Source organism: Anarhichas minor, unplaced genomic scaffold (genome assembly GCF_050575085.1).
Source record: "Anarhichas minor isolate MPS153535 unplaced genomic scaffold, ASM5057508v1 ptg000005l, whole genome shotgun sequence".
Taxonomy (NCBI): Eukaryota; Metazoa; Chordata; class Actinopteri; order Perciformes; family Anarhichadidae; genus Anarhichas; species Anarhichas minor.
In genome coordinates this window covers 1,337,030-1,361,500 of record NW_027466451.1, presented here as the reverse complement: position 1 = coordinate 1,361,500, position 24,471 = coordinate 1,337,030, and the positions used below count along the sequence as shown (strand labels likewise).

General features: G+C 41.0%; 1 protein-coding gene across 1 annotated transcript in view; it reads right to left on the bottom strand.

Annotated features, from left to right (window-relative positions):
• The window catches only part of sntb2 (syntrophin, beta 2), a 33,796-nt gene extending 14,050 nt beyond the window's left edge, over positions 1–19,746 (bottom strand). Inside the window, exons 1-2 of the mRNA XM_076075615.1 lie at positions 18,726–19,746; positions 1,091–1,310 (exon numbers count right to left, since the gene is read on the bottom strand). Of these exons, the coding sequence (XP_075931730.1) occupies positions 1,091–1,310; positions 18,726–19,455 (950 nt within the window). The 5' untranslated portion in view covers positions 19,456–19,746. The remainder of the gene's footprint in view (positions 1–1,090; positions 1,311–18,725) is intronic.
• Positions 19,747–24,471: the final 4,725 nt, after the last annotated feature.

Sequence of the window (24,471 nt, the reverse complement as noted above, 5' to 3'; positions counted from 1 at the left end):
AAGAACCAACCACAATCCAAAAAGGGGACTATTAAGGTCAGAAGTGATCAGCTTTCTGAAAGATTTTTAAGTGTGAAATATCTCTTTGGGTACATTTCCGTTGAAAATATATTTAATTCTTTGAAATTTACTTGAAACAAGCTATTAAATATATAATTGTTCTATGTATGCTCCTTTGAGCTGGGTCCATATCCTAGACCAATGAAAGGAAATTATGGAATATTGAAACTTGACAGGTTTAACGATTATTTTAGGGCCCAAAAACAGGATAGGGATGCCAGATATTATTTTCAGAAGTTACCCAGAGATGCCATCATTTTGCATGTGAGTGGTACTGTACATGTTCTATGACAGTGGAACTCATTTTCTGTTTAAAAAAAAACAATAAGGTAAGAAAAAGTTTAAGAAAAAGCAAATTTTCACGAAAGTTGTCACTGCTTTTGTTTTTTCCTTTTTCTCATGGAATCGATATATATTCAACTTTTTCCACTAGGAGCGGGAACAATTTCAGAAACGGCACAAACTTTAGGAGCACTAATTCATTGACATTCTACATTCATATTTATTCCATCTTAACTGTGTGACGGATATTAGTTTGTGTTAACGTAATGTTTTATTGAAATGAAAATACATTACAAGTGAAGTAGTCCTTTTGTAAACAAATACTAATAAAGTGTAAGGTTGAGTCTTACGGGCTACTCCTATAAAGGTTCTATAATACTTAACTGATCGAAATTGATGACGTGTAAATCGGTTAATATTGAGGCATCTCGTTCTCTCTGTCTCTCCTCTCTGCCGCGCTGCTTGACTTAACTTCATCCGAACTGATCAAATAATTTGGGTGCAAAACCTGCTATTATGAATCAAAGGATGTCTGTCATCTGATCAGTGGTCCTTTATCAGGAAATGCTTATGTTATTAAGCCGCTCATGCATATTTTTACTCTTTATTCCATGATCTTTTTTTTGAATGACAAACACAAACAGCAATTCATCACCATCATTATGTCTTACAGAAGTTAAAATACAGGGGGAAGAAAAAACTATTACACCTCCTCAGCTGCTTCTCAACAACTTCTTTCACATCGTACCTGTTCTCCAGATCGGGCATGGTGAGGTTCCTGCTGATGAAGCACATCTTCAGGCTAATGACTTTTCTGTCTTTGGAGGAGGAGGAGCCGCAGTGTTTGGGCGACCCGGAGTCCTCGCTGCCGCTGTAGCTGGGCGATTGTGGGCGGGCGCCGTCCCACGGCAGGTCGGCCACCAGGGACGGCTTCTTGAAGAGTGGAGAAACCTCGCGGATGTATTTCACTGTGGAGGACAAACAAGCTTCACATTGGTACTGTATGCTACATTTGATGTTTGACAACGATACCAGTATCAGAAATGTCTCTGATAATGCCTAAAATGCTGGATCAGCATGAACGCAAGTCTATGCACTGATCTGATACCACGTTATCATATTTATCGGCTCAATACATTACACAGGAACAACCATAGACTGTATCGAAGAAATGGAAGTAGTCATCATGACATCACCCATTGGTATGTGGACCGCCATTTAGAAGCCTTGAGTTTGGCGATTTCGCCGTCGCCATCTTGGATTACGGCCGTCGCCATGTTGTTGTTTTTTGCAGCCAATGAATGGAAGTTACCATATTGAATGTGTAGGTGTTACGTAGACTAGAGTATACGTCTCTGGTAGTGGCAGAGACCTGTCAATCACAGTGAGCCCATTTATGTTATGGGCATTATATTATGGTACATTTAGATTCAAATAGACCATAAAACAGGGTATGCTTTAGGGCGGGCTTACTGTGATTGACAGGTCAATGCCGCTACCAGAGCAGTATATGGCGTCTCTACGTCACTCCTCCGCATTCCAAATATGGTAACTTCTGTTCAATGGTTGCAACAAAAAACAACATGGCGAACTCGAGGCTTCATAACATCAGTCCACAAACCAATGGGTGACGTCACGATGACTACATCCACTTCTTATATACAGTCTATGGTTGCACATGCTCAGTACCGATCAGACGGGTACTTGCGGAAAGTGTAACATGTACGTATAGCAATATTTTACACTTGGAAAATCTGTCAAACCAAATAATAGAATAATGTTTTCTGGCAGTCATTCTCGAAATGTTCATGTTTTGCTAAGGGTTTCACCTGAACCAGGCCATACAACAATGCTGGCAATCATATCACATCCACGCAGGATCTATAGTTATTCAGCTGTTAAAAAAAGAAGTAATATTACAGAGTTTTGTTTTTGAAGCACTATATCGGTATTGGGAAGGAACAAATTGTATTGGAACGTCTCTAATGTTCGTAGCTTCAATTTGAAAGCAGCAATAAATAGTTTTTTGCCACTTGGGTGGGAGCTAAAAATACAACAAAACATATCATATCATACAGAATGATAGGACCATAAATGAAAAGTTGATCATGGTGAACAGACTCAGACAATGTTGCTATTTTTTCTTTGCATTCATCCTATATTTATGCAGGAGGACCCAATGATCTATGATTACCTTATTTAAGTAATATTTATTGGTAGATTTTTTTTTTTTTAAACAAAATGTGAGGTTAAGTGATTCCAGTAGGTTTTAGTGCCATTTAAAGAATTTAAAGCATATTATAAAGATTATCGGGATAATATTGTTAATCATAATTATTTTGGCCAGAATGATCGTGATATGAAATTGTCTATAACATCCCAAGCCTAACTGGAACCAGCCTAATTTGTTTAACCTGCACAAAAATTAAAAGTTTCTAATAAGTATCCAATAACTCTTAAAATGTAGCATCAAATTTGCTTTATAATCTATTCCACCCTCTGTCGTCTCGCAGAGCAACAACAAGAGCCAAACAGCATTCCCTTCAAGTTTTCCGAGGTACAACAATCCTCCCTGAATCGGCCAAATCAAGCAAAGACCTACAGATACATCTTATCGTAATAGAATAAACACGCCAGGTTGCCGGAGTTTGTTAGAACAGCTGTTACACATCCACAGATCTCGAAGGGAAACAGTGTGTTGATGGTTTTGACCGTCAGTGGGATTCCGCCCAATAACACCCAGTCACTCAGGATATATGGTGCGGCCGGTCGTAAAACCAGGCCATAAGGAAACACTCTGGGATGTTTTCTGGAAGAAGTCCGCACTTAATCTGCTCTTAAATACACTTTGGGGCCCCGGTTAGGGTGAGACTTTTCAAACAGTCGCAGAAAGCTGTGGCTCGATTCTGTCAACGCTCAGCTTGTAAATTCACGTGGGACGGAAAACAGATTGCTCCAAGCTCGAGTTTAAATCATACCTGATTATTCATTCGGCGAGTTATTCAAATGGGAAGGATACTGGTCAAGAACTTGTAATGTAAACAGTTCCTGCTATCTTTCAATAGGTCTTAAAAAGGACATAGTGGTCCCCTTCGTGAAATTATCTTGAAGAAATATGAGGTCGGCTCCTAAGTGATGGATTCCCTTTCCAAATATGGTTCTGTGGCCCTCGTTGCGATCTTTTATCCTCCCTTGCACGTGCCCATTTTATCTCCTCTGTGTTTCCTCCGATGCGTGCCGTCACAATCTACTTGTCTGAGCGTGAACACGAGAAACGAAAGAGATTGTATGGGTATGTGTGTGCATTGGAGCGTCGGGTCGTTGTATGAAACCCCACTCTTAAGAGGTGAGGTCACTCTTGAATGTCGACCGGGATATTAGGTTTGGCTTGTGCGAGAGTGTGTGTGTGTGTGTGTACACGAGAGCTGCAGAAAGATAAAGTCTCTGAAATGAGCTCAGCAAACAGTTCATGACTGAGCCGTAGAGGCCAGAGAGAGCTGCACGATGCATGAGTCCCTGCATGCTTTGTGTGTGCGTACATTACGCCGTGTATGACTCAAGAGTTACAAGGCGGGGCTGGTAGTAACGCCGAGGCACCCAGCCAAGAAACCGAAGGCTCATTTCAGCGGCTCTCACAACCACACCGACAAGGTCTGGCATCATTTCTGCAGACGTAAGTGGTTCGGGTTAAGTGAGTGAGTGAGTGTGAGAGCATTCCCGAATGCCCATGTTTATGTCTGAGGGTCGTACGGAAGAGGATGTCTCTGCTGCAAAACTCCGCTTTCAGTTTAATAATCGGATTTGCCGCAGAGATGTTCGGCCAAGTTATTTTCCGTCCGCGAAGCAGACCCGGGGCTCTCTGTGGTTGTGCATGTTTACATCTTCACATATCAGACCAGCAGCTCACTGAGCATCATCGTTCGAGTCATCTGTTCGCAGTTCAGCAGTTATTTGCGATGGTAGTTATGATCCTGCACTTAATAAAATGGTCACTACTCTAATGACCACAGTATATAAAGAACTGGGATGTAGTTTACAGGGAATGAAGATACATTCTTAATGCTTGTCACCAGGTCCAATTCCCTGCGACATCAGGCAATCTAGGGCCCCTATGTTTTCATTTTAACAAGCAACGTTTGGCAGTGAGTAGCACGTGAGCTATTTAAAAGGGAAGCAGAAGAAGATTTTGTTTTTAGAGAATTAAATATTTGTATGTAATATGTCAATTGTATTTTTATGAAATACATTGGCATAGTTCCCTCTTAGATTTTTTCAACTGGGGGGGGGGGGGGGGGGGTTATTTTGATGATCCTGGGCGGCCCCGACTCATCGTCAGATCCAGTCTGTTATGATGGTGGTGATACACAAAAAATCCGGCAAACAAAAGGAAGGACGAGGCGGTTTTGACACGACCGTTTTCACCATGGCGGCTGGGTCGCAAACTCTCATTTTACAGCTAAACAGTACACTAAACTATCTTTCTGCAAACATTTGAGGCGAAAATTTGGCAAAGCAGTAACCAAATCGTGATTCGTAATCCATCACTGCAGCCTAGTTTAACAGTTTGGTCTGAGTTTCGCGAGCCATGGTGTGTTGCGATGTTCAGACCTCATTCACATTAAATTGAGATTTAGTCGTGCATATGCAAATTCAGATACGGCATATGTGATTCTGTGATTATGAGCATGATGACCAACATGCACCAGGCAATTGACAGAAGTGATGATACAGCAAGAAGCCGAGACAAAAAGTAAGGGACCCAGAGTGGAGCCTTGGGGGACCCCAGTGCAGTAAAATGATCTCTCGACATATGAAATCAATTGCAGGCTTGTGGGTCTAAAAGTCGCTGTATAAATGTGAAAGAAATTAAGCTCAAAACAAACCTTTAAAAGTGTTAGTTCTCGGATTCATTTCTAACATCTGTGACAGGTAAATCAGCTCAATCTGAGGACGAGGCAAAAGCCAACACACTATTTGTGTATATAAATATCAAAAGCTCTCCCACACATGATGTCGGGAAAGTCTGAGTTAGACAAAACCCATACCTATACTCTCTGTAGCTATCTATTCAATGTCAGACTGATTTGAGAAAAATAGGGTAGCTGTACAGAAAGCTACAGAAAGCTGTATGTGCATATGCGTTAATGTTTTACAGAACAAGCCTTTTAATCAGCGGCACAGGGAAAGAGGATATGGGAACTATTCATTTCCCAGCACTGGCAGGGAGTTTCACAATGATGGTTGTTCTCTGTAAAGGGGAACGTGAAAGCAGGTTATCATCATTGTTATGAGTGAGCACTGACAAACATCATATGAAGAGTTGGTTAGTTTTTCAGAATTCTTAAATCCTGCCACTGGATTTTATGAAACTGTTGGCAACCTCCAGCTGATGATGTCCCTCCAATAAACAATAGTTAGAGAAGCAGATAGTAACAATGAGACAAGACTTGTTTTAATTCTGATACCAGTATCTGATAAAGTCTAAAATGCTGTATCGATCAGATATCACTACCGTATTTTCCGCACTATAAAGCGCACCGGATTATAAGGCGCACCTTCAATGAATGGCCTATTTTAGAACTGTTTTTATATATAGGGCGCACCGGATTATAAGGCGCATAGAATAGAATAGCGTCGTAAACGTGTCTCTTGAAAGGTGCCATTTTGGGGTCTTTATACACACAAGTGGTGTTGGACTAGGAGTAAGCACAGTACCGGTGTTTACCGCGGTGCGGCTTTGTAGTTTACCAGTCGTACTGAAACATTTTGACAGAGCGACGTGTACAACCAGTATGGATCAACCAATTAACCAATTGATCCATATATAAGGCGCTCCGGATTACAAGGCGCACTGTCGTTTTTTGAGAAAATTAAAGGCTTTTAAGTGCGCCTTATAGTGCGGAAAATACGGTATATATAATTTATCCCCATTTAAGCTAAACAGGAACAACAACAACAACAACAACAACAACAGGTATCATTTGCTACTTGATCGCTTGCTACACATATATGGTTAAACACTCCCATGCAATGTATTTTTTCCTTGATAATGCTACATTGTGAACAAAAAATCAGCACAAAAATCAGCAGGAGAGCTAGTTAGCGTTAGCTGTTAGCAGTTGGTGGGCAGCACAGTCGTGCTTGGCTAAATAACGGAGCTAACAGCTAACGTTGACGGGGGTTCCACTGAGTTACATTACGATGCATTCAAGCTCCATTTGGCAAAGTACATTATAACGTTATCATGTGTTCAAATGTAATCTTGTAAAATTTTGTTTTTGGTGGAAAACCTGAATAAATCCAGACATTTTTGAAGATGTTTTCACAGTAATATAAAATAGATTTAAGAGAGGGAATTATGACCCGTTTAAACTTTTTTGTCTCTTAACATACCGGTATCGGAACGGCACTCATTATGGGCCGATTAGCAAGTTCAGGTATCGGAATTGGCATCAGGAAGGAAAAAAGGGTATTGGAACATCTCTAAATGTGACGCCATAAATAAGGTGCTGACAAACTTGTCCATAATATTCTCCATTTCTCTAGCTCTATAATTTGAATACAATATGTATAATAAATGTATTGACACATCAGATTATGTTGTCAGATAACTTCACGACCAACGCTTCTTGAATGTCGGTTGAGAAAACGCTCAGCTGCCGTGAAGCTCGTGAATGCTCCGTTGTGTAATATGCTGGCAGTGTGGACCACTGTATATCTGCTCCTATTCAAGTTTTTGTTTGGCTAAATAAAAGGGCTGTGAGCGGTCGCAGTCTTTGATGCAGCCACAGAAATCAGATCCTTGGTCATGGGATGTAGCCTCTCTGAACAGCTGAGATGCTCCACACACCACAGGTTTATCCATTGTGCCGTTTCTACCGGCTACATTGTCGCTTCCAGAAGTGATTCTTCAGCCCTACCAAGCCCTAGAAAACAATTATGAGAATCTAAGAAATACCAGCAGCTCATTAGAGGACGTTTACAGTGGCATTTGGGGCTTTTCTGTCCATCTCAGATCAAAAGTTTTTTGGATATTTCCATCATTAGAGACAGATTTAGTGCTTTCTGCTTGCATCACATGTCTGTTAGTCTATCTCTTTCTACTTTGGTGCTGTAAAATGAACTCATTAGTTCTGTCAGCTCCACTTCTGCTTCTAATTAGGTCTGTACACAGAGGACTACCAGCTCAACGTGTGTGTGTGTTCACACACTTTTGCCTCTGTGTATGCATCTACAAAAATGTGTGAAAAGGAGATTCCCCAGACATGCCAACCAACATCCCATGAGGCCAGCTCAACCGCCTCCCTTCTGTGGAGTTACCTCTGTGTCTTTATTATGCAACCAAACAGAATAGGGTTGAGTGCAAAACATTCCACACTGAAGTAAAAGTTTGTATAGTAAAATGATCAACACTGCAATCAAAATAACATTTTATTACAAGTAGAGTATATACGTATGTGCTAAAAATGTATTAATGTGAATCCAAAAGACAGAAGTTACATGTAAAAGAAATTTAAATATTGATTCTAAAATGATTTTACTAATGTAAAAATGACTGGCCAATAGATGTCCCACACCGCCCATGAGATTCAGCTCAACAAAACTTTTGGATTAGCATTAATACATTTGAATCACTATTTTATTCTACTTGCAAAAAAACATTTTGTTTGCAAATCTAAAAGTTGGCAAAAAATGATTGCTAAATAAATCAATAATTTGACGGAAAATATACATATATTTTAAATTATTTTATTAATAAAAAAATGATTTAAATAAATTTTTTTAATGAAGCTGACGTGATCCTCCAGAGTCCATGATCAGACCTGTGTCCATATTAACGGTAGACTGTCATAATTGACCAATCAGAATCGAGCATTCAACAAAGCTGTGCAATGGCAGTGGAGAGCCAAGCTGTCACTCCAATTTAGACTGGCCAATGTGTCTTGCATCTTTCAGCGTAGGTCCCGCCCACGAGCGACAGCAAACAAAAACTTTGGATTCGCTTTAATACATTTTAATGACAAATTTATTTCGCTTGCAATTAGAACATTTTTTCATTGCAGTTTGGAAAGTTTAACTCTCAAAAATGTTCTGATTGACTGCATAATAAAGACCCAATCCCCTTCACACCACTCTGCCTGCAACAGAAGGGGAGAGGAAAACCGGCAAGAGGATGGACAGAAGAAAAAAAAAGGATAATACATAGACGAGGAGGAGTGCAAAAGGCAGAAGAGTCTGACTCGACACATATTTGGTTGTGGCATTAGTTGTGGCGAAAAGCTATCCATGAAACTACCCGCCTTTCACTCTTCTTCCTCACCACACACAGACGCACACACACACACACACACACAAGTAATCATCTCACGGTATGGCCAAAATAACAAAATAATAGCTTGCAGAGCAGCAAGTAAGGCAGTCAGACCCCAGCCTCTGTATTTCCCCCCCAAAAGAAATTCCCCTGTGGTTTGGCCTGCTGCTCTCTCCTCGCTCGCTTCTCTCTCACTCTTCTCTCGATCTCCTCCCTCCTTTCTTCTCTTCCATCCCTCCTCTCTCTATTTACAGGCCTCCGTCTCTTTAGCTGTCCCTCTCTCCCTCCTGTTCTTCATCCCTGTCCTCCATCCTTTCCCTTAACTCTCATAGTCTTACCTCTGTCTTTTCCTTCTTAATCTTGTCTGCTCCCTCTTTCTTTCTTTCTTTCTTTCTCCCTCCCTCCCTTACCCCCCTCTCTCGAAGTCCCTTTGTGCCAGAAACCTAATGAGAACAATGTGTCAGAATGTGTGTGTGTGTGTGGTGGAATATATGTCCTCATGGGGTCCCTCCTCTGGTATCCACAATAGCATTGTGAACATGTTTAAGGCTTTTACTGTTCATTTCTCTGGTTTAAACAATGAAATAGTTGTACTTTATAGTTAGCTATTGAGTTAAAAGGACTTTTATTTATCTAACTTTTTGATACTACCAAATAGGGCTCGCCAGTATGACCAAAAATGCATATCACGGTATTTTGGAAGATTCTGGCGGTTTCATGGTATATCACGGTATTTATTTTTTCCGCGTTAAAGCATTAATTAATTAACGGCGAAAAGAACCGGCCAGCCAACCGGCCAGCGAGCGATGAACAGCTGTTTGTGTGGTGTGTCTTCCGTTCCGTCACTTCCTGTTTCCTTCACCTACATTCCCCTGGGTCTTAAGTCCCTCCTTGTACAGCTTCTTATCACCCTCTATGTACCAACGTACATTTATAACAAATACCACACATATTACGGTAATCAGCCGTGTGTCTAACCAAACACACGACACAAACAATGTGTCTAACCAAAATACCGTTTGTTGTTCAGCCTTTGTTCATCCTGCATCGCTCTTTTCTGTTCTTTAATGTAACGTTACTGGAGCGACAGAGCCTCTCCCATCTGTTAGCAGACTGTTGTTAGCGAGCTGTACCCAGCATGCAGTTCGGCGGTGAAATTTTATAAATGTACAATTATTAGTGTTACAAATTGTTTATGTGTCACAAACTGTTGTGTGTGGTGTTTTGCCCTGTTAAAGAGCATTAGTTGTGGGTTGTTAATTGTTGTTATAAAGTTATAACCATGACTAGGGGTCCCTCTCAATACACTTAAGAGAACTAGCTCCGACCGTAGCGCTCACAGTCTATTGTCTGATCCACACTCCGGAGCAGAAGGTGGCTGTAATGCACCAATAAGATGGATGCCAACCGCCATAAAACTAGAAGAAGAAGAAGAAGAAGAAGAAGAAGTAGCGCTCACAGCTCCAAACAATATATTTTGCTGCCTGTTGAAGAGCGACAGAAGTTTTTCGGCTGTGCACCGGTATGACGGTATATGAAAAATTCATATCATACGGGAAATTAAAATCAGTATACCGGTTGAACCGGTTTACCGCCCAGCCCTACTACCAAAGACAAAAAAGTCTACCTATCAAAGACATTGTAAGAGGGCTCCTTGCTGATACTCCCTCAAGCTGTCAGAGCTACGTTGCCATGGAGCCCATACTGTCAGTAACTGCACTCCCTGAATAAATATCTCTCATTTTTGGAAAACGAAAGCGATTTCAGAGAGAAGCAGACAGGAGGGTCTGGGTCACCAACCTTTTTGAAACTGAGAACTACTTCAAGGGTACCAAGTAGTACGAAGGGCTACTTGTTTGATACAAACTTCCTGAATAACAGTTGCACAGATCACCTTTTAATAATAATATATGTGAAGAGACTGTCTGATCACATGTCAATGTTAATTATTCACAATAATTGTGTATTTTGTTCAAAAATCACACCAGTTATATTTTTGTACAAATGATCACTTCTAACATTTTTTAGGAAATCATTAACGGTCATATCTTCAAATCATGTCTCGTTTGTACTAACCACTACCTTTGTAACATTTTTGAACAAATCATGAACTCTGTCCCATGTTTATACAAATGATCAGTTATGTAAGATTAAAAAAATCGACTCTTTCACATTTTTAAATGAATCCTATTACATTAGTACTAATCACCCAATTTTGGGAAGTCTGGGTCACCTTTGCATTGCTCAATAAATCCTGCATGCCGGCCCGTCATGGCGGGAGCCCCGTCTGTTGTCACCGACACCAGCTTTTCTAACGGTACCTTTTTCTCCACGAAGACACTAGTAAAAAGTCTCGTCTATAGCCGAGGGGGGATCCAACCCTCGGAGGCGCACGAACGTCTTCGGGCGCCCGCGTTCAAACCTCAATTCTGGGCCTTTTCGGTCGGATTGCGATGCCTCGCCTCTACCCCCGCCACCGGGAAGTGCCCACCATTCGGATTTTTGATTCAAAAAGAACAGTAAGTAAAATTTTTAGATGGACCTCCATGGTGACTAGTGCTATTTTTAGATCATGCCTTGCGGGCGACTCTGGTGGTCCAAGCGGGCAACCAGTAGCCCGTGGGCACCGTGTTGTCTACCTCTGGTCTACAATGTGTTTGAAGGATAAATCCAGGATGTCAAACCGTGGTGGAGTTCCTTTATAGCCTAACGTTAGTTCTTGAATTCTGCCGATTGCATTCACGCTTCAAAAATCAGAAAAGTGGTGTCCAATTGTGAAGATTATCGTTTATTTGCCACAGAGCTTATTTTCTGCAATAGTCCAAAATCCAATGGAAGAATCTCACTGGCTGCTTGTGAAGGGAAAGAGTGTGATGCTGACTTCCTGGTTGGCCTACAAAAATACATCACCCTGCAGCACTCTATTATAGACAAAGTATCTCTCACACACAGATCACAGCAAGAGGAAGCATTCCCTTGATCCCTCAAACACAGAGTCACACCTGCCCCCTCCTCTTTGTTGTCCTCTCACCTGGATCAGAGGAAAAGCCTTTGGGAAATCACGCTGTTGAAGTGTAAACACAAGAGTGTGTTTATCTGCAACACCATGAAATTACATAAGTCAGTTTTCTAAAGGCCAGCGCATTCAGTGTATGTGTATTTGAATATGTGTGCCAACTATCTACAAAGGATAAAAGAGATTATGGACAAAAAATAATCACAATCGTCATTCTCTACTGTAGTGGCTGTTAAAGATTACAAATGTCCCCACAGGGAGGAAAGGCTGGATGCTTTCTGCTGTGGTGGAGCAGGGCTTCAGTAAAAATACGCAATCGAGAGATCGGCATTAATGCTTTCTAGTAGCCCATTCCTCCATAATGCTACATTGTGAACAACAAATCTGTTTAAAACGGCAAAAGGAGAGCGAACGATAGTTAGTAAGCGATAGCTGTTAGCAGCTGGTTGGCAGCACGGTCATACTTGGCTAAATAACCGAGATAGCAGCATTTCGGACAACTAACCTAATCAGACACGTATTATATTGTAATTCATTCCCATCATGCTGCTCAGTTTTCACAGTGACCAGCTCTTCTGCAGACAGCACAGAGTCTCTTCCAATACAGTCCTGCCTATAATGGAGCTAAAAGCTAAAGTACGGAGGTTCCTTTTAGTTATATTATGGTGCATTCACGCTCTAAACAGTTAAGTGAGTATTGGGCGAAGGTTAATGTTATCTTGAGGTTTTCAAATGTAATCCTGTAAAATGTAGTTTTGGACGAGTCTCAGCAATATAAAATAGATATTAGAAAGGTAATTATGACTCTAAGCAGCTTATAAGACTACTTAAAACGACTAATGGTACCTAACTAACTACTACTTTGCTACTCTATTGAATTGTGTGTTTTCCATTTTGGGCAAGTAAGTTTTGCTATCTGGCCGGTAAAACATGTCAGCTCCTTGCCGGAAGATCCTTAATGTCAAGCCCTGTCAGGTTTTACAAACCAGGAGACTCGATTAGACTCACCTTCCTACCTGACACAGGATGTGGGGACTAAGGTTAACAGACCTTATACACAAAGTTAACAGGGCACTGTGTTGATTGTTTAATGTTATGCACCATCCACCAAGTAAAATTCCTTGTATGTGCAAAATAAACGGTTCTGATTCTGATAAGTTTGTTTCCTTTCTAGGTGGAAGTATAACTCCACAACAAGCTTGTTTGACATGTTGTGTTCGCAAACAATACATCTAAAGCAGATACAGAGGAACATTAGCATTTGGAGTTGTGTTTTTGCCAACAAATATAGAGTCCCTTTACAATACTCACTAAGTATGATGTCAAATTGAGTATGTAGTGCATCCACACTGCATAGTATGTAGATTTTGTATACGTGTGAAATGGCCAGATGTTTACTAGATTTGCAAGAATTTACAAGCTTGGCTGTATTAAGAGAACTGGATTCAGCTTATTTCATTTCTATGAAAGTTGCTCAGTGGTGACCAAAACATTCCCGACAGCTAAGTATAAAATTACCCAGATCTCCCGGCGATCTTCAGCATCAACTGGCCCATACGGCAAGCGCACTGGCATTTCCTCTAACCCCGCCCCCCAGCTCTCAGTCTCTGGTTCATTCACATGGACAGAAAATTAGTGCATTTTACAACTTCTGGGGCCTGATGATTTATAATAAAGTAAAGGCTATTTAAGTTGTTGTGCTGGGAAGTTGATTCAATAAAAAGAAAAAAAAAATCTGCTAAGTTAAAGACGTCACTTTTTCAATGTTAGTCTATGGGAGATAGTCTTTTCAGTTGTAATTATGAGAGCGTGAGCTTACTGGACATATTTAACCGCACCAAAATGCATTGCGGCTCTCGAGGCAGACAGTTAAAATAATTAACCCATTGAATAAAAGAATTACAAATGATAGCGAGCAACGTTAGAGCACAATTCAAAGTTCAAACCAAGGAGGTCACATGTATAATGTACTGCAGAAAATAGACTAGTATTTAAGAGTTCAAATTTCCTTTAAATAATACTGGAAGATATTATATTGAGTGGGAGAGTTCATGTTGATTTACATATGTGATAAATAATTTACATTCAACGTTAGCTTAAACCGGTAATCGATACAGTCACGTGACGCAGACAAGACGTATTGAGCAGTCTGCTGGTAATGGCATACTTAATTTAACAGGCTGTTTACAGTACATACTCATACAGTAGTATGCAGTACGTTAGTATACGACTTTAAACACAACCTCAGTGTTTATGTAAATTGGTGAACTGACCCTTTAAGTAAGACTTGTGTTTAAAGATATTTGTTGTTTGAAATCATTTCAATTTTGCATATTTTAATGCTGTTGAATTTGTGTGGGTATTTTTGTTGCCATCCTCAGACAGCATTAAAATGGCTCTCATTAGCTGACTCCATGGAGCAATAACTCTAAAAAGCTAATTGTTTTGGTGTCAGCAAAACTAGTGCAAACTAGTCAGTGTCTGTCACATTTCAGGAGTCCATTTAGAATTCTCTGGCTGGTCACCAGAGACATACTGTATCTGCAGATGAACATCACAGGCATCGGAGCTCATACGGAGCTGACGTGGCCCATTTCAGGCTGTGCAGACTCACGGGCCCCCCTTGGGCAGATCTCGCCCCGCAAGGACAGCCAGCGACACGGTGAGCGGACGGTCGGCCGGTGTTGGCCTCGCAACAAAAGAAAAGACTCGTTCCTCGTCAGGGCTGTTTTCATCAATAGCCCCTGTGTCTGGTATGTGCTGTTTGTCCAATTACCCACACAAAAGGGCTCCTTCCACTGACCGCCCGGGTTAACCCAATAAGACACACGCTTACAACTAATCATTTGGACATATGGGATATTATGTCAGTCAGCTGGCAGGGGGGGGGGGGGGATTAACCAGCGGTGTCAGTCTGGGATATGTCATGTCATGTGTAGAATAACTAATATTCAATCATTCCTTTAGCCAACAAACCTTAATTCTAACTAGGGCGATGCGATGATGATATTTTTGACCAGCTACCTCAATATTGATATTGCAGGGATTACTGTAGAGTAGTCACAATGAGATTTTTGATATATAAATAAATAACATAAAAATAAATAAATAACATGATTATGCTGTAATTCAACCTTTAAAACCAGGAAAAAAACACACTTACGCCATTTTACGATATCCCAAATTTAAGACGGTATCTGGTCCCATATCACTATATCGATATAATATTGATATATTGCTCAGCCCTAACTCTGACAGCCACAAGATTAAGCCTACATGCTTACAATGCAAGAAAGGTTCATCTATGGCAAGAAAAATAATATATATCATCCATCATCATGACAAGTGCTTTTCTTTGCTTTGATTAACTATTAGTAAAATGGGACCATTTGTTTGAGCACTTTTCTAGTACGAGTCAGTTTCAATATTTTTAAAACAACAAAATGACTGAACTTGAACCAAGACGTGTATTTATTTGATTTTATTTGGCTCTAATCTTTTACTCAGTGTTTACTTCAGTGTTGTATTATATTTATTTAATTATTTTTCTGAACAATATTTGGTGTGTATTACATCTCTTCATCTTCCCTCTGTTTTGGTCATGTTTTCGTATTGTCAGTCATTTGTAAAGCACTTTGAATGGCATTTGACTATATAAATCAAACTTGATTGAATGATTTCTTGATCTAGTTTTCTCTTTACGAACGTCTCAGATATCAGTAAAACTTTCTTGAAACAAGTTTAATAATCTAGAGGGGTGTGACAAGAATATCCATCTCGGGTACAAACAAATAAGATTGAATCAAACTGAAGAAGATAATGTGAATCTCTGGAATCGAGCTTTGCGTCGTGTAGCTTTAACTCAGAATAATCACACATGAGACCAGGAAGTTGATTTACAGTGTCGAAAAGACAAATGATCTTATGGTGGATATTTATCTTTAGCCATATATATACAGTATATTTGGGACAGAACTACATTGACAACCTATTCAGGCACCTGCTTCTTAATGAAATGGTTCGGTGCATCCATCACCTTCTCACTATGCGTTTCTCTCTCCCCTCATGCAAGAACCAGCAATACAAATCCCTGAAAGTGTGTTGCAAGTGTGGAACCATCCAAGCCGCCGCTGTTGACCTTTGCCCTAAATATGCACATGCAAGCGGAGGTCAGGAATGTGGGGCACCTAAGCTAATTGTGAGAATATCTGCGGGGGGGTTATGTGTCGTGTACGCGGCGCAGCGCTCTGGAAAACTTCCAGCCTCGTTGTGTTGTAGCTCTTCTCAGAGCTGTGGGAGCGGAGGCAGAGACAGATGGGGGAGAGGGGAGGGACTGGGAGGAAGAGCCAGTGCACAAATAGCAGAGCTCACCTCCTGTCTCAAACTGACAAACAGTGACAGGCAGCTGACACATTCTTCCGAAACGGAGGGCCCCGTCCTACCGTCTGTGCCTGAGAGTCGCTGCGAATGTTTGTGTTCCGTACCGATGTCAGTTTCAAAAGGCCAAATTCCTCCAGCAGTTTTAAAATGATACACTTCTACTGTGATACATGATGTGTTCCTGTCTGCATATCTAGAGATCTCCATCAACCAGCTAGTAAAAAACTGAAACAACACAATATTTTGGGTCATTTCTGGTTGGGTGAAAACCCAAACATTTTATACAGAGCTTCTCAGCACAGTGGAGGGCTTACAGATTCTAGGACATTTCACCTTGGTGTATTTTGGAAGGTGCAGAAACAGGCCCTGTTTTTAGCGGAAATGTGCCACACATTGATTCGTTACTACAATTCCTGCTCGTCAGTATTCACCCGGCATTCCTTTCCGAACCATTAAACGCTGCATTTAGCTGTTCCTGGCCTGAAGTTTCCGAAACCCCCCCAAGGGCTCTGTGGAACTCTCTCCCTCAGAGTCACTCTTTTTACCACTTTTCTAAAGATGGAACTGTTCTATAATCCGCGCCGTTTAGGATCCCAACTTATTTCGATGGAGCTCTGTGCAGTCTCAGAACGAAGCCAGTACTCCGAGCTAACGTATTAATCTACCTCCATCTACAGCACCTGTATGTCACTATCTATATTATGGTTCTTCCATCTAAAGTTTAGCACATTCTAAAGCTTTTTGATGGTGACAATAAATAAGTAATCTACCTCTCATATCAAATGATAACAGTTATTGTTTTCTAAGTGTATGAAGTGTATGAGCTGCATTAATTCATTGTCTGTCAGAAAACGTAAAAGAAATATGCAGCCACTTAATTATCTCACATGCAGCAGATACAGAGCAGCATTCACTTGAAGTTTGTGGTGACGTGACAAACGGAAGTCTAATATCAGCCCTCCTTTCAGCTCCGTTTTGGTCTCCACCAACTCCTGAGAAAAACATCTGGCTCTTTAGCAGCTAGATGTTCGGTGTTCTTCACCTGCTAGCTGCTTTCACGTCAGACACTGTCATTTGATTCAAAGCCTGGACGCTTGGATCTATTTAAGGCAGGGTTTAATCGGGTTTGCCATATGCAGAAAAATAGCAGGAGTCACAGGGCCAAACAATAGTGAATGCGTAGTTTGCCATCTGCGTTTCTAGACCAGAAAACCTAACGTGCCAGTATACAAAGTGTGGGACAGATGTTCAAACATTATACTCATTCATCACCCCAATGGATTCCTCGCAAATTAAGCAAACAAACTTCCCCATTACGTCTGTAAAAAAACGACTAACCTTCCCAACGTTTCTGAAATTTTCGGCACTCGCTCGCTATCCTTCATCTTTTCGGCTCCACCAATGTTACCTGAGGTAAATATTTTCACCGACAAGTAATCAATGTAGGTCGAGTAGTTGTTCAAAATGGAAGCGAACACTAGAGTTCAATAGAAATATATTAGAAATATGCTCCTAGTTTATCTTAAAAAAAATTCACCGCTGGCCATTGGAAAACGGGAAGCGGCCCGCAGTTGGCCCCCGAGCCATAGTTTGGCCGCCAATGATTTAAGATCATTAAGTGATTCATTTAAAAGCCCACAATAACAAACTTATCTTTTCAAATACAATATTCAACACATCATTACGTGGTCTGATTATTCATATCCTTACATGCTACTGTTTTGGACATGCTTATACAGTTGTACTTTAACACACTTCTGCGTTACACTATAATTGGTTGTATATTCTGTTCTATGTCGGTGCAACATGAGGATTTCCCCACAGATCATTTGCATGTTTTTGGCTCCCTCTGTGTCTCTCCTGGACAGAATCAGTGTTGTCTCACGGAGACAAATCTCATCTGCGTCCGTTTACAGTGACCTCTTATCTTCAGCAACCCGCAGCCATTCAAATAGACAGAGTACAATGTATCTAACCCCGGACTGTGACCACAACTGTGGTTACTCTCCTGTTTACACTAATCAAAGGCTTTCTGTTCAGTTGATTTGATTTAAACCCTGCCCCTCCTCTTCTGGTCATAGATCAGATGGGAGCCCTTTGGTTTATGGCAGTATGGATGCTGTTGAATCATGAAGGTCTTGCAGTAATGGATATTTTGTGTGGTGAAAGTTGAAACCCACAGAAAGTGTGGAGAATCTAGGAAGTTCATAAAGCTTTAGAGATGGCAGTGTACATCCTACTAGTCTAATTTATAAGGAAGCAATGGTGTGGTGCTGATGAATGCCTCCTCTTGTTACTTTGTTATTACTTTGTTAGTATAGCCCCTTCAGCTATTCTTGTATTTAAAGTACTTTTACACATACAGTTCTGGGGACAAAGCAACTAGTATATATATATATATATATATATATATATATATTATATATATATATATAAAATCATTTTTTGTTTTTTTTAAGTTTGAGTCAGACTGAATTCTGAGTCTGAGGTTCAGGTTCAGGTTAGACTCGCGCAGATATGAGTTATATTAATTCTAAAAGTAAAAGTACCAAACCCAAATGACGCCCCCGCCAATAACTTCTATAAAAAGGGAGTAATGTACAGAGGTGTGTAGCCGGCCCACAGGAGTCTAATCTCGGCCTTTGTAAGTCCTCGCGCTCGCGTGGGCCAACTTACCCTCCAGCGTTACTTCTTTCCCCGCCTTCTTCAGCGCCTGGACCGCCAGGTCGTGCGTTGCCTCCCGTAGGTCGTTCCCATTCACCGACAGGATCGCGTCGCCCACCCGGAGAGCCCGGCTCTGGTCGGCGGCGAGACCCGGGAAGATCTTGGAGATGAGTATGGGCATCCGGTTCTCGCGCCCACCTTTGATACTGATCCCCAGCCCGCCAGACTCCTGTTTGACAACTCGGACTTTCCGCACAGCTTCCGAGGAGACGTCCAGGCTGACGGGAATGTCGCCTTGTCTCGACCCGAAGCTGGACCCGGGACTGCCGTAGCTGGATCCAGGGCTTCCAAATTCAGAGTTTGTGCCGTTATTCGGGTACTTTCCGGGGCTGTTCGGACCGCAGTTGGCGTCGTATTGACCTCGACTGACACCCCCGCGCCCCGGGCTGCCACTGCGCCCCCTACCCCCGTGGTTCTGGTTCTGGAGTTGGTCTGGACCTGAGGACGGACCGCGGCCAGGGTTCCCCGGACTCGTTCCCGGGTCGTTTCCGTTCGACATGCCATTTCGTAGGCCTGCCGAAGAGTTGTTGTAGTCCCAGTGATTTCCCCCTTGTCCGGTTGCCTCCGCCTCGGCCGTTAAAGTCAGCGTTTCTCGGGTGAGTTCGGCGGCCACTCGCATCCAGCGGTCGCGGAGCAGAAGGTCGAGTTGACCGTTTTTGTCCGCTCTGGTCCAAACTGCCATTCCTAGACGGTTAGCCTGCTCCGAGGCGGGCCGCTTTCACTCTAAAGTCATCATCAACTTTTTCCTCTTTTTCAGAGTGCGCACAAGCAGCGACTAGGCTGCACTGGCCCGCATCGACACACCCACTCCCACTGTGACTGCAGGCAGAGGGCGAGAAAAAACAGAAGGACTCCCCAAAAAAAACGAGGGAGAGGAAAGAGAAAAGAACAACTGGCCGTGATGGGCCAGCCTGAGACGGCTTGTTGATGAGTACAAGCTCTAAAGCTGTCCGACTTCCACTGGAAAGTTAGCGAAAACAAAACTACAGCATATCCGGTAAAATCTTTCTAAATAAATTATATGCACACGAAATTTGTTTTAGGGTCAAATTTTGGAGTGAAGTAGCTGGATCAACTGTACAGATTTATGTGTGAAAATGTGCTATTTGCATAAAGTCCCAGAACATAAATCTGAAGATTGGAAAAAAAAGGGTTCAAATGTCTTGTTTTTGTTGACATCTTAGAGTCACACATTTTTACAGAGGGCATTTTGGATATCTAATTTTTATAACTCCATAAATCAGAAAATACTGTCAACGGTCATTAATAAAATATATTTTTGCCATGTTTTTTGGAATAAAATGTAGTTCAGGTTATGAATGATATACAAACAAACCCCTCTGTAACAACCTTCAGAACATAGAGAGGAATGAAAGTGTAAAGTTTGGTGTATGTAAGAGCTACTGAAGTGGAGATTTCTGGATCAGAGTCTGAGGAAAAACAAATTTAAAGAAAACGGTCTTTAAAGATGTGTTTTGTAAAATTACATTTTGAAGACACTACAGGTGAATAGGGTAAGACAATACTCTAATAAATATCACCAGGAAACTTCCCCATTTAATTATTTCCATTAAAAAAACATGTCTGTATTACAAGTTTGGTGAATACAGGAGAAAGCTACATATACAAATAGACAAACTAGTAAAATAAATATTTGGATGTTTACTTCTTCTAGTCTAAAATACAACATGTTATGGAAGCCAAATAGTACAATGTCAAAATTGACCAGTGCATGAAAAAACAGTTTTTGCCTCGGGTATCTTCCCTTAATGGACACATAAGACGTAATAAAAAGTTAATGAAGAAACCATTTTAATTTGTTACATCTCACGCTTTTATTTTGAAAGAATAATCTCATAACTTCCCGTTTCAGTCTATTTCATTCATTCTATCTTTACGCAGCTTGTTTTGTTGAAGAGTGAACTCAGAGCCGGATGACAGACGGAGACAGCCAATAGACACGTCGACCTGTAGATTATTTATTCATGATGAAAGGGGCGGGGCGTCCATCGACGCATTATGGATCCACTGACTGGGGCCAAAGCCTACTTAAGTTCACTCACTGTGTTGCCTCTAGTAATGGATACTGCTGCCGACTATAACCGTTGTTTTTTCATATGCTGTAGGTTTTAATACCATTCCCCAAAATAGTAAGTCAATAAAACTGCCCCGTCGTTGCCCCTCATGAAGGAAAACTTTCAAATTGGAACTATTGTCAATTCGGTCACTCTGTGTCCACATTAGAAAACTTGTCTTTTCATTCTGTCAAAACCAATCTATTGCGGAACAACCCTTTAATAGTCACGGGGAAAAGTAAGGCTGTGGTGTTGAGATGACAAAATATTCCCACAAGAAAGCTCATGACAAGTGTGTCATGTCTGGCCTTTCCATATCAGACTGACATGCCTGCTTTCATTTCCCTTTGATCACAAAATAACATGTGACGAGGAAAAAGTATTTTGTTGAGTCCACAAATTATTAATGATGTGATCTCAAGACTGACTCATGAAATATTTTGATTGTGATCACAATAGAATACATTATTTACTCATCTCTCCTGGTGTGTGATGAAGGGATTTGTTGATATCAAAGGTGGCCAGACAATATAACATGGTTCTTAATGATGATACATTAATGAGGAAGTTCTTGCATTTAAAACAATTTCTCTATGCAGATTACCTGGATGTAGCCTTATGTAGATGATCACCAGGTGTTACTTAGCTAAGATTCTGGACAAGCTGAGTAAAATATAGGCGATCTTCCATTTATTATCTCTGCCAGGAGATAATGAGATCGGTCATGTGTGTGTGCATTTCTGTGTCTGTCCACGGCCAATCTCGCATTCTGCTGCACCAAACTGCATACTATTTTAGATGGTCAGTCATGGCTGCATGCTCAAGGGCCTCTCGTTGTTGCAGTGACTCACACTTTTTTAAAACACCTTTTATTACCTGTTTTATACTGCCATTGACTGCCTGCTGACTCCTAACTCACTACTCCTAACTGGCCCCCAGCCAGTAGGGGCAGATGGTGATGAAACAGCTGAGTGCATCGCTGCTATGGGGTGATAAAGGATTTTATCACAGATCACGATAAAAACACTAACAATAAGTTGATCGTGGGGAATTTCCATAATTGGGATAATCGTAAATATTCTCCAGAGTGACACCAAAAAGCTGTCGAGCTCGCTATTATGGTAATGAAGTGAAAAATAGAGCCTGATTTTAAAAATACAGGAATTATCATGTCAAAAAGAACAGACTCACACAATGTTGCTTTTATTTTTTAGATTTATGACGACCTTATTTAAGATTGTTTGACACAAAAAAAAGATGTGTTCCATCTGTAATGCAATCAAAACATTTATTTCTTAACAAAATATAAGAAAGTATGTACTATGTTTTAGTTTTATTCTAAAAGTTCTAAGCATATTTTGATTATCGCAAATAATATTGTAAACCGCAAGGATTTTTGCTATAATTGTGACATGATTGTTTATATTGTCCCATGCTTAATTGCGGCTGCCCAGCCGCTGCTCTATGGCCAGAGACACAGTGGAGGAAACAATTTTGCTCACTTTTATTGTTTTGGATGGTGTGTTTGGCTACGAGCTAACAGCTAATGGAACTACATGCGCATCGCACTCACTCAGCTGCTGATCCGTGGCCAGAGATGCAATTATTCTGTGCCTTTTTATTGGACATGTGTTTTGTAAAAAATAGACTTGTATTCATTCAATCAAAACTTTACAGCAGTGGTCGTTTCAGACACACCTGGAGGAGATCTGCACTCTACTGAGAGTCATTTTAAATGTAGCACCAAGCTGCGTTCCAGAGATACACACTCCTGCACATTCACAGTTCGGCTCTCCAATGGAGTCACATCATGGGTGCTCACTTCATGTGCCTTTCATCTCCACCACCACCAGGGTTGTGGCAGAGTCACATCTGAGAGCATTTTACCAAGCGGCCAATTTAAACGATTAATTTTCAATGAAAAGAGCTCAGCTACTGCAAGCCTCAGATTGGGAAAGCTCTGTCTATATATAAAGAAAGACATGAAGTTCGGCACGAGACAGCAGCACCACAAACTACAGCCTCCAAAATGACCCATCAATGGAATCAACATCTCTCTAAAACAGTCAGTCTAAAACTGAACATTTAGTAGGATTTATAGTTGTTTTACCATTACATTACACTGCATTAGTTTTAGCTAGGTGAACCTTGATAAAGGGACAACTGACATGATTATGAGATATGGGCCCCTGGGCACAGATTTAAAAGGCTCCACCACCTCACCTAAATAAGAGCAAGACACACAAACTTAGCCTCTTTTTTTGTGGTCAATTTGTGTCACTTTGTAATTCTTTTGGTAGCTTTTTGTCTGTTTGTTTTGCCCCTTTTTGTAGTAGTTTTGTATCTTTTTGTAGTTGTGTTGTCTCTCTTTGTAGTCATTCTGCATCTTTTTGTGGTTAATTTTTCTCTTTGTGTTTGTTTCGTATCTCTTTATTCATGTTGTGTTGCCCCTTTTTGTAGTTGTTTGCGCCTCTTTGTAGTCATGTGTGTAACTTTATAGTCGTTTTGTTTTGTTTTTTAAGTCGTATTGTCTCTTTGTATTTGTTTTGTCTCTTTTTAGTGCTTTCGTGTCTCTTTGTGGTTGTTTCGTGTCTCTTTGTAGTTGTTTTGTCTCTTTTTAGTGCTTTCGTGTCTCTTTTGGTTTGTTTTTAATCTCTTTGTAGTCATCTTGTGTCTCTGCAGTTTTGTCCATTCACGTTGATGATTTGAGTAATGGAAAACCTAATTTGTTTGTTTACTGTACAGGTGAATGAGCCCGGCTGTAACTGAAATATATATATAAGTTATATTGTGAATCTTAATCTCTTTAGCCTGGTTACAGACCTCTGAACTGACGACCATATCTTCTGATTTAGTGATTCCAATGGGTTCCAATGTTGTGCTCATTGACGGTTGCCTCTACCTGTGGAATACAGCAATGCATAGTGGAATAGCCAGCGAGGATAGTTTGAATCTGAATGATCCAGGGGGGCCTGGAGCTGCTACGAGGTCCTGAACAGTTCTTAAATAAGATATTGTTGGAGGCAAGGGCCCCACTGTGGGGACTGTTATCAAAGTGCCTTTGGTGTGACCCTGACAGGAAGTGCATCGTACAGATGTTGGGGATTTCACTTCCAAGTCCTACACTGAAAAATAATGAAAGATTCTTTGATAAAAATGGCTTTGGACAAATAAAATGCTTTTCTTTTGCCTCCACCAACCAGTCAAGTTTGAGTTTGTATCAATGTCTGTCCAAAATGTCATCGCTTTCATCTTGTGTGAATTTATCATGATTTGCACATGAATCCTGTGATTTGTGAGGTCAAGCATCATTCTAATCAGTTCATCCTTGAGTCCAAGTTTGTGCCAAATTCAAAGAAATTTGCTCAACGTGTTCGGAAGAGTTCACGAGAATGGGACAGACGAACGGACGGAAAATCTGAAAACGTGCCTCCAGACACATCTGTCGCGGCGACATAATAAAAGAAATATACAACATTGTGATTCCATATATCAATGAAGTGCAGCTCTGCGACCACTGAGGCCATTATGTGGCCACACGGAACAGTCGAACACAGCGGGCGGAAGAGTAAAAGTCAGACGCAGCACTGGTCGTGTTTGTCATTCGATTTTATTGCAGTTGA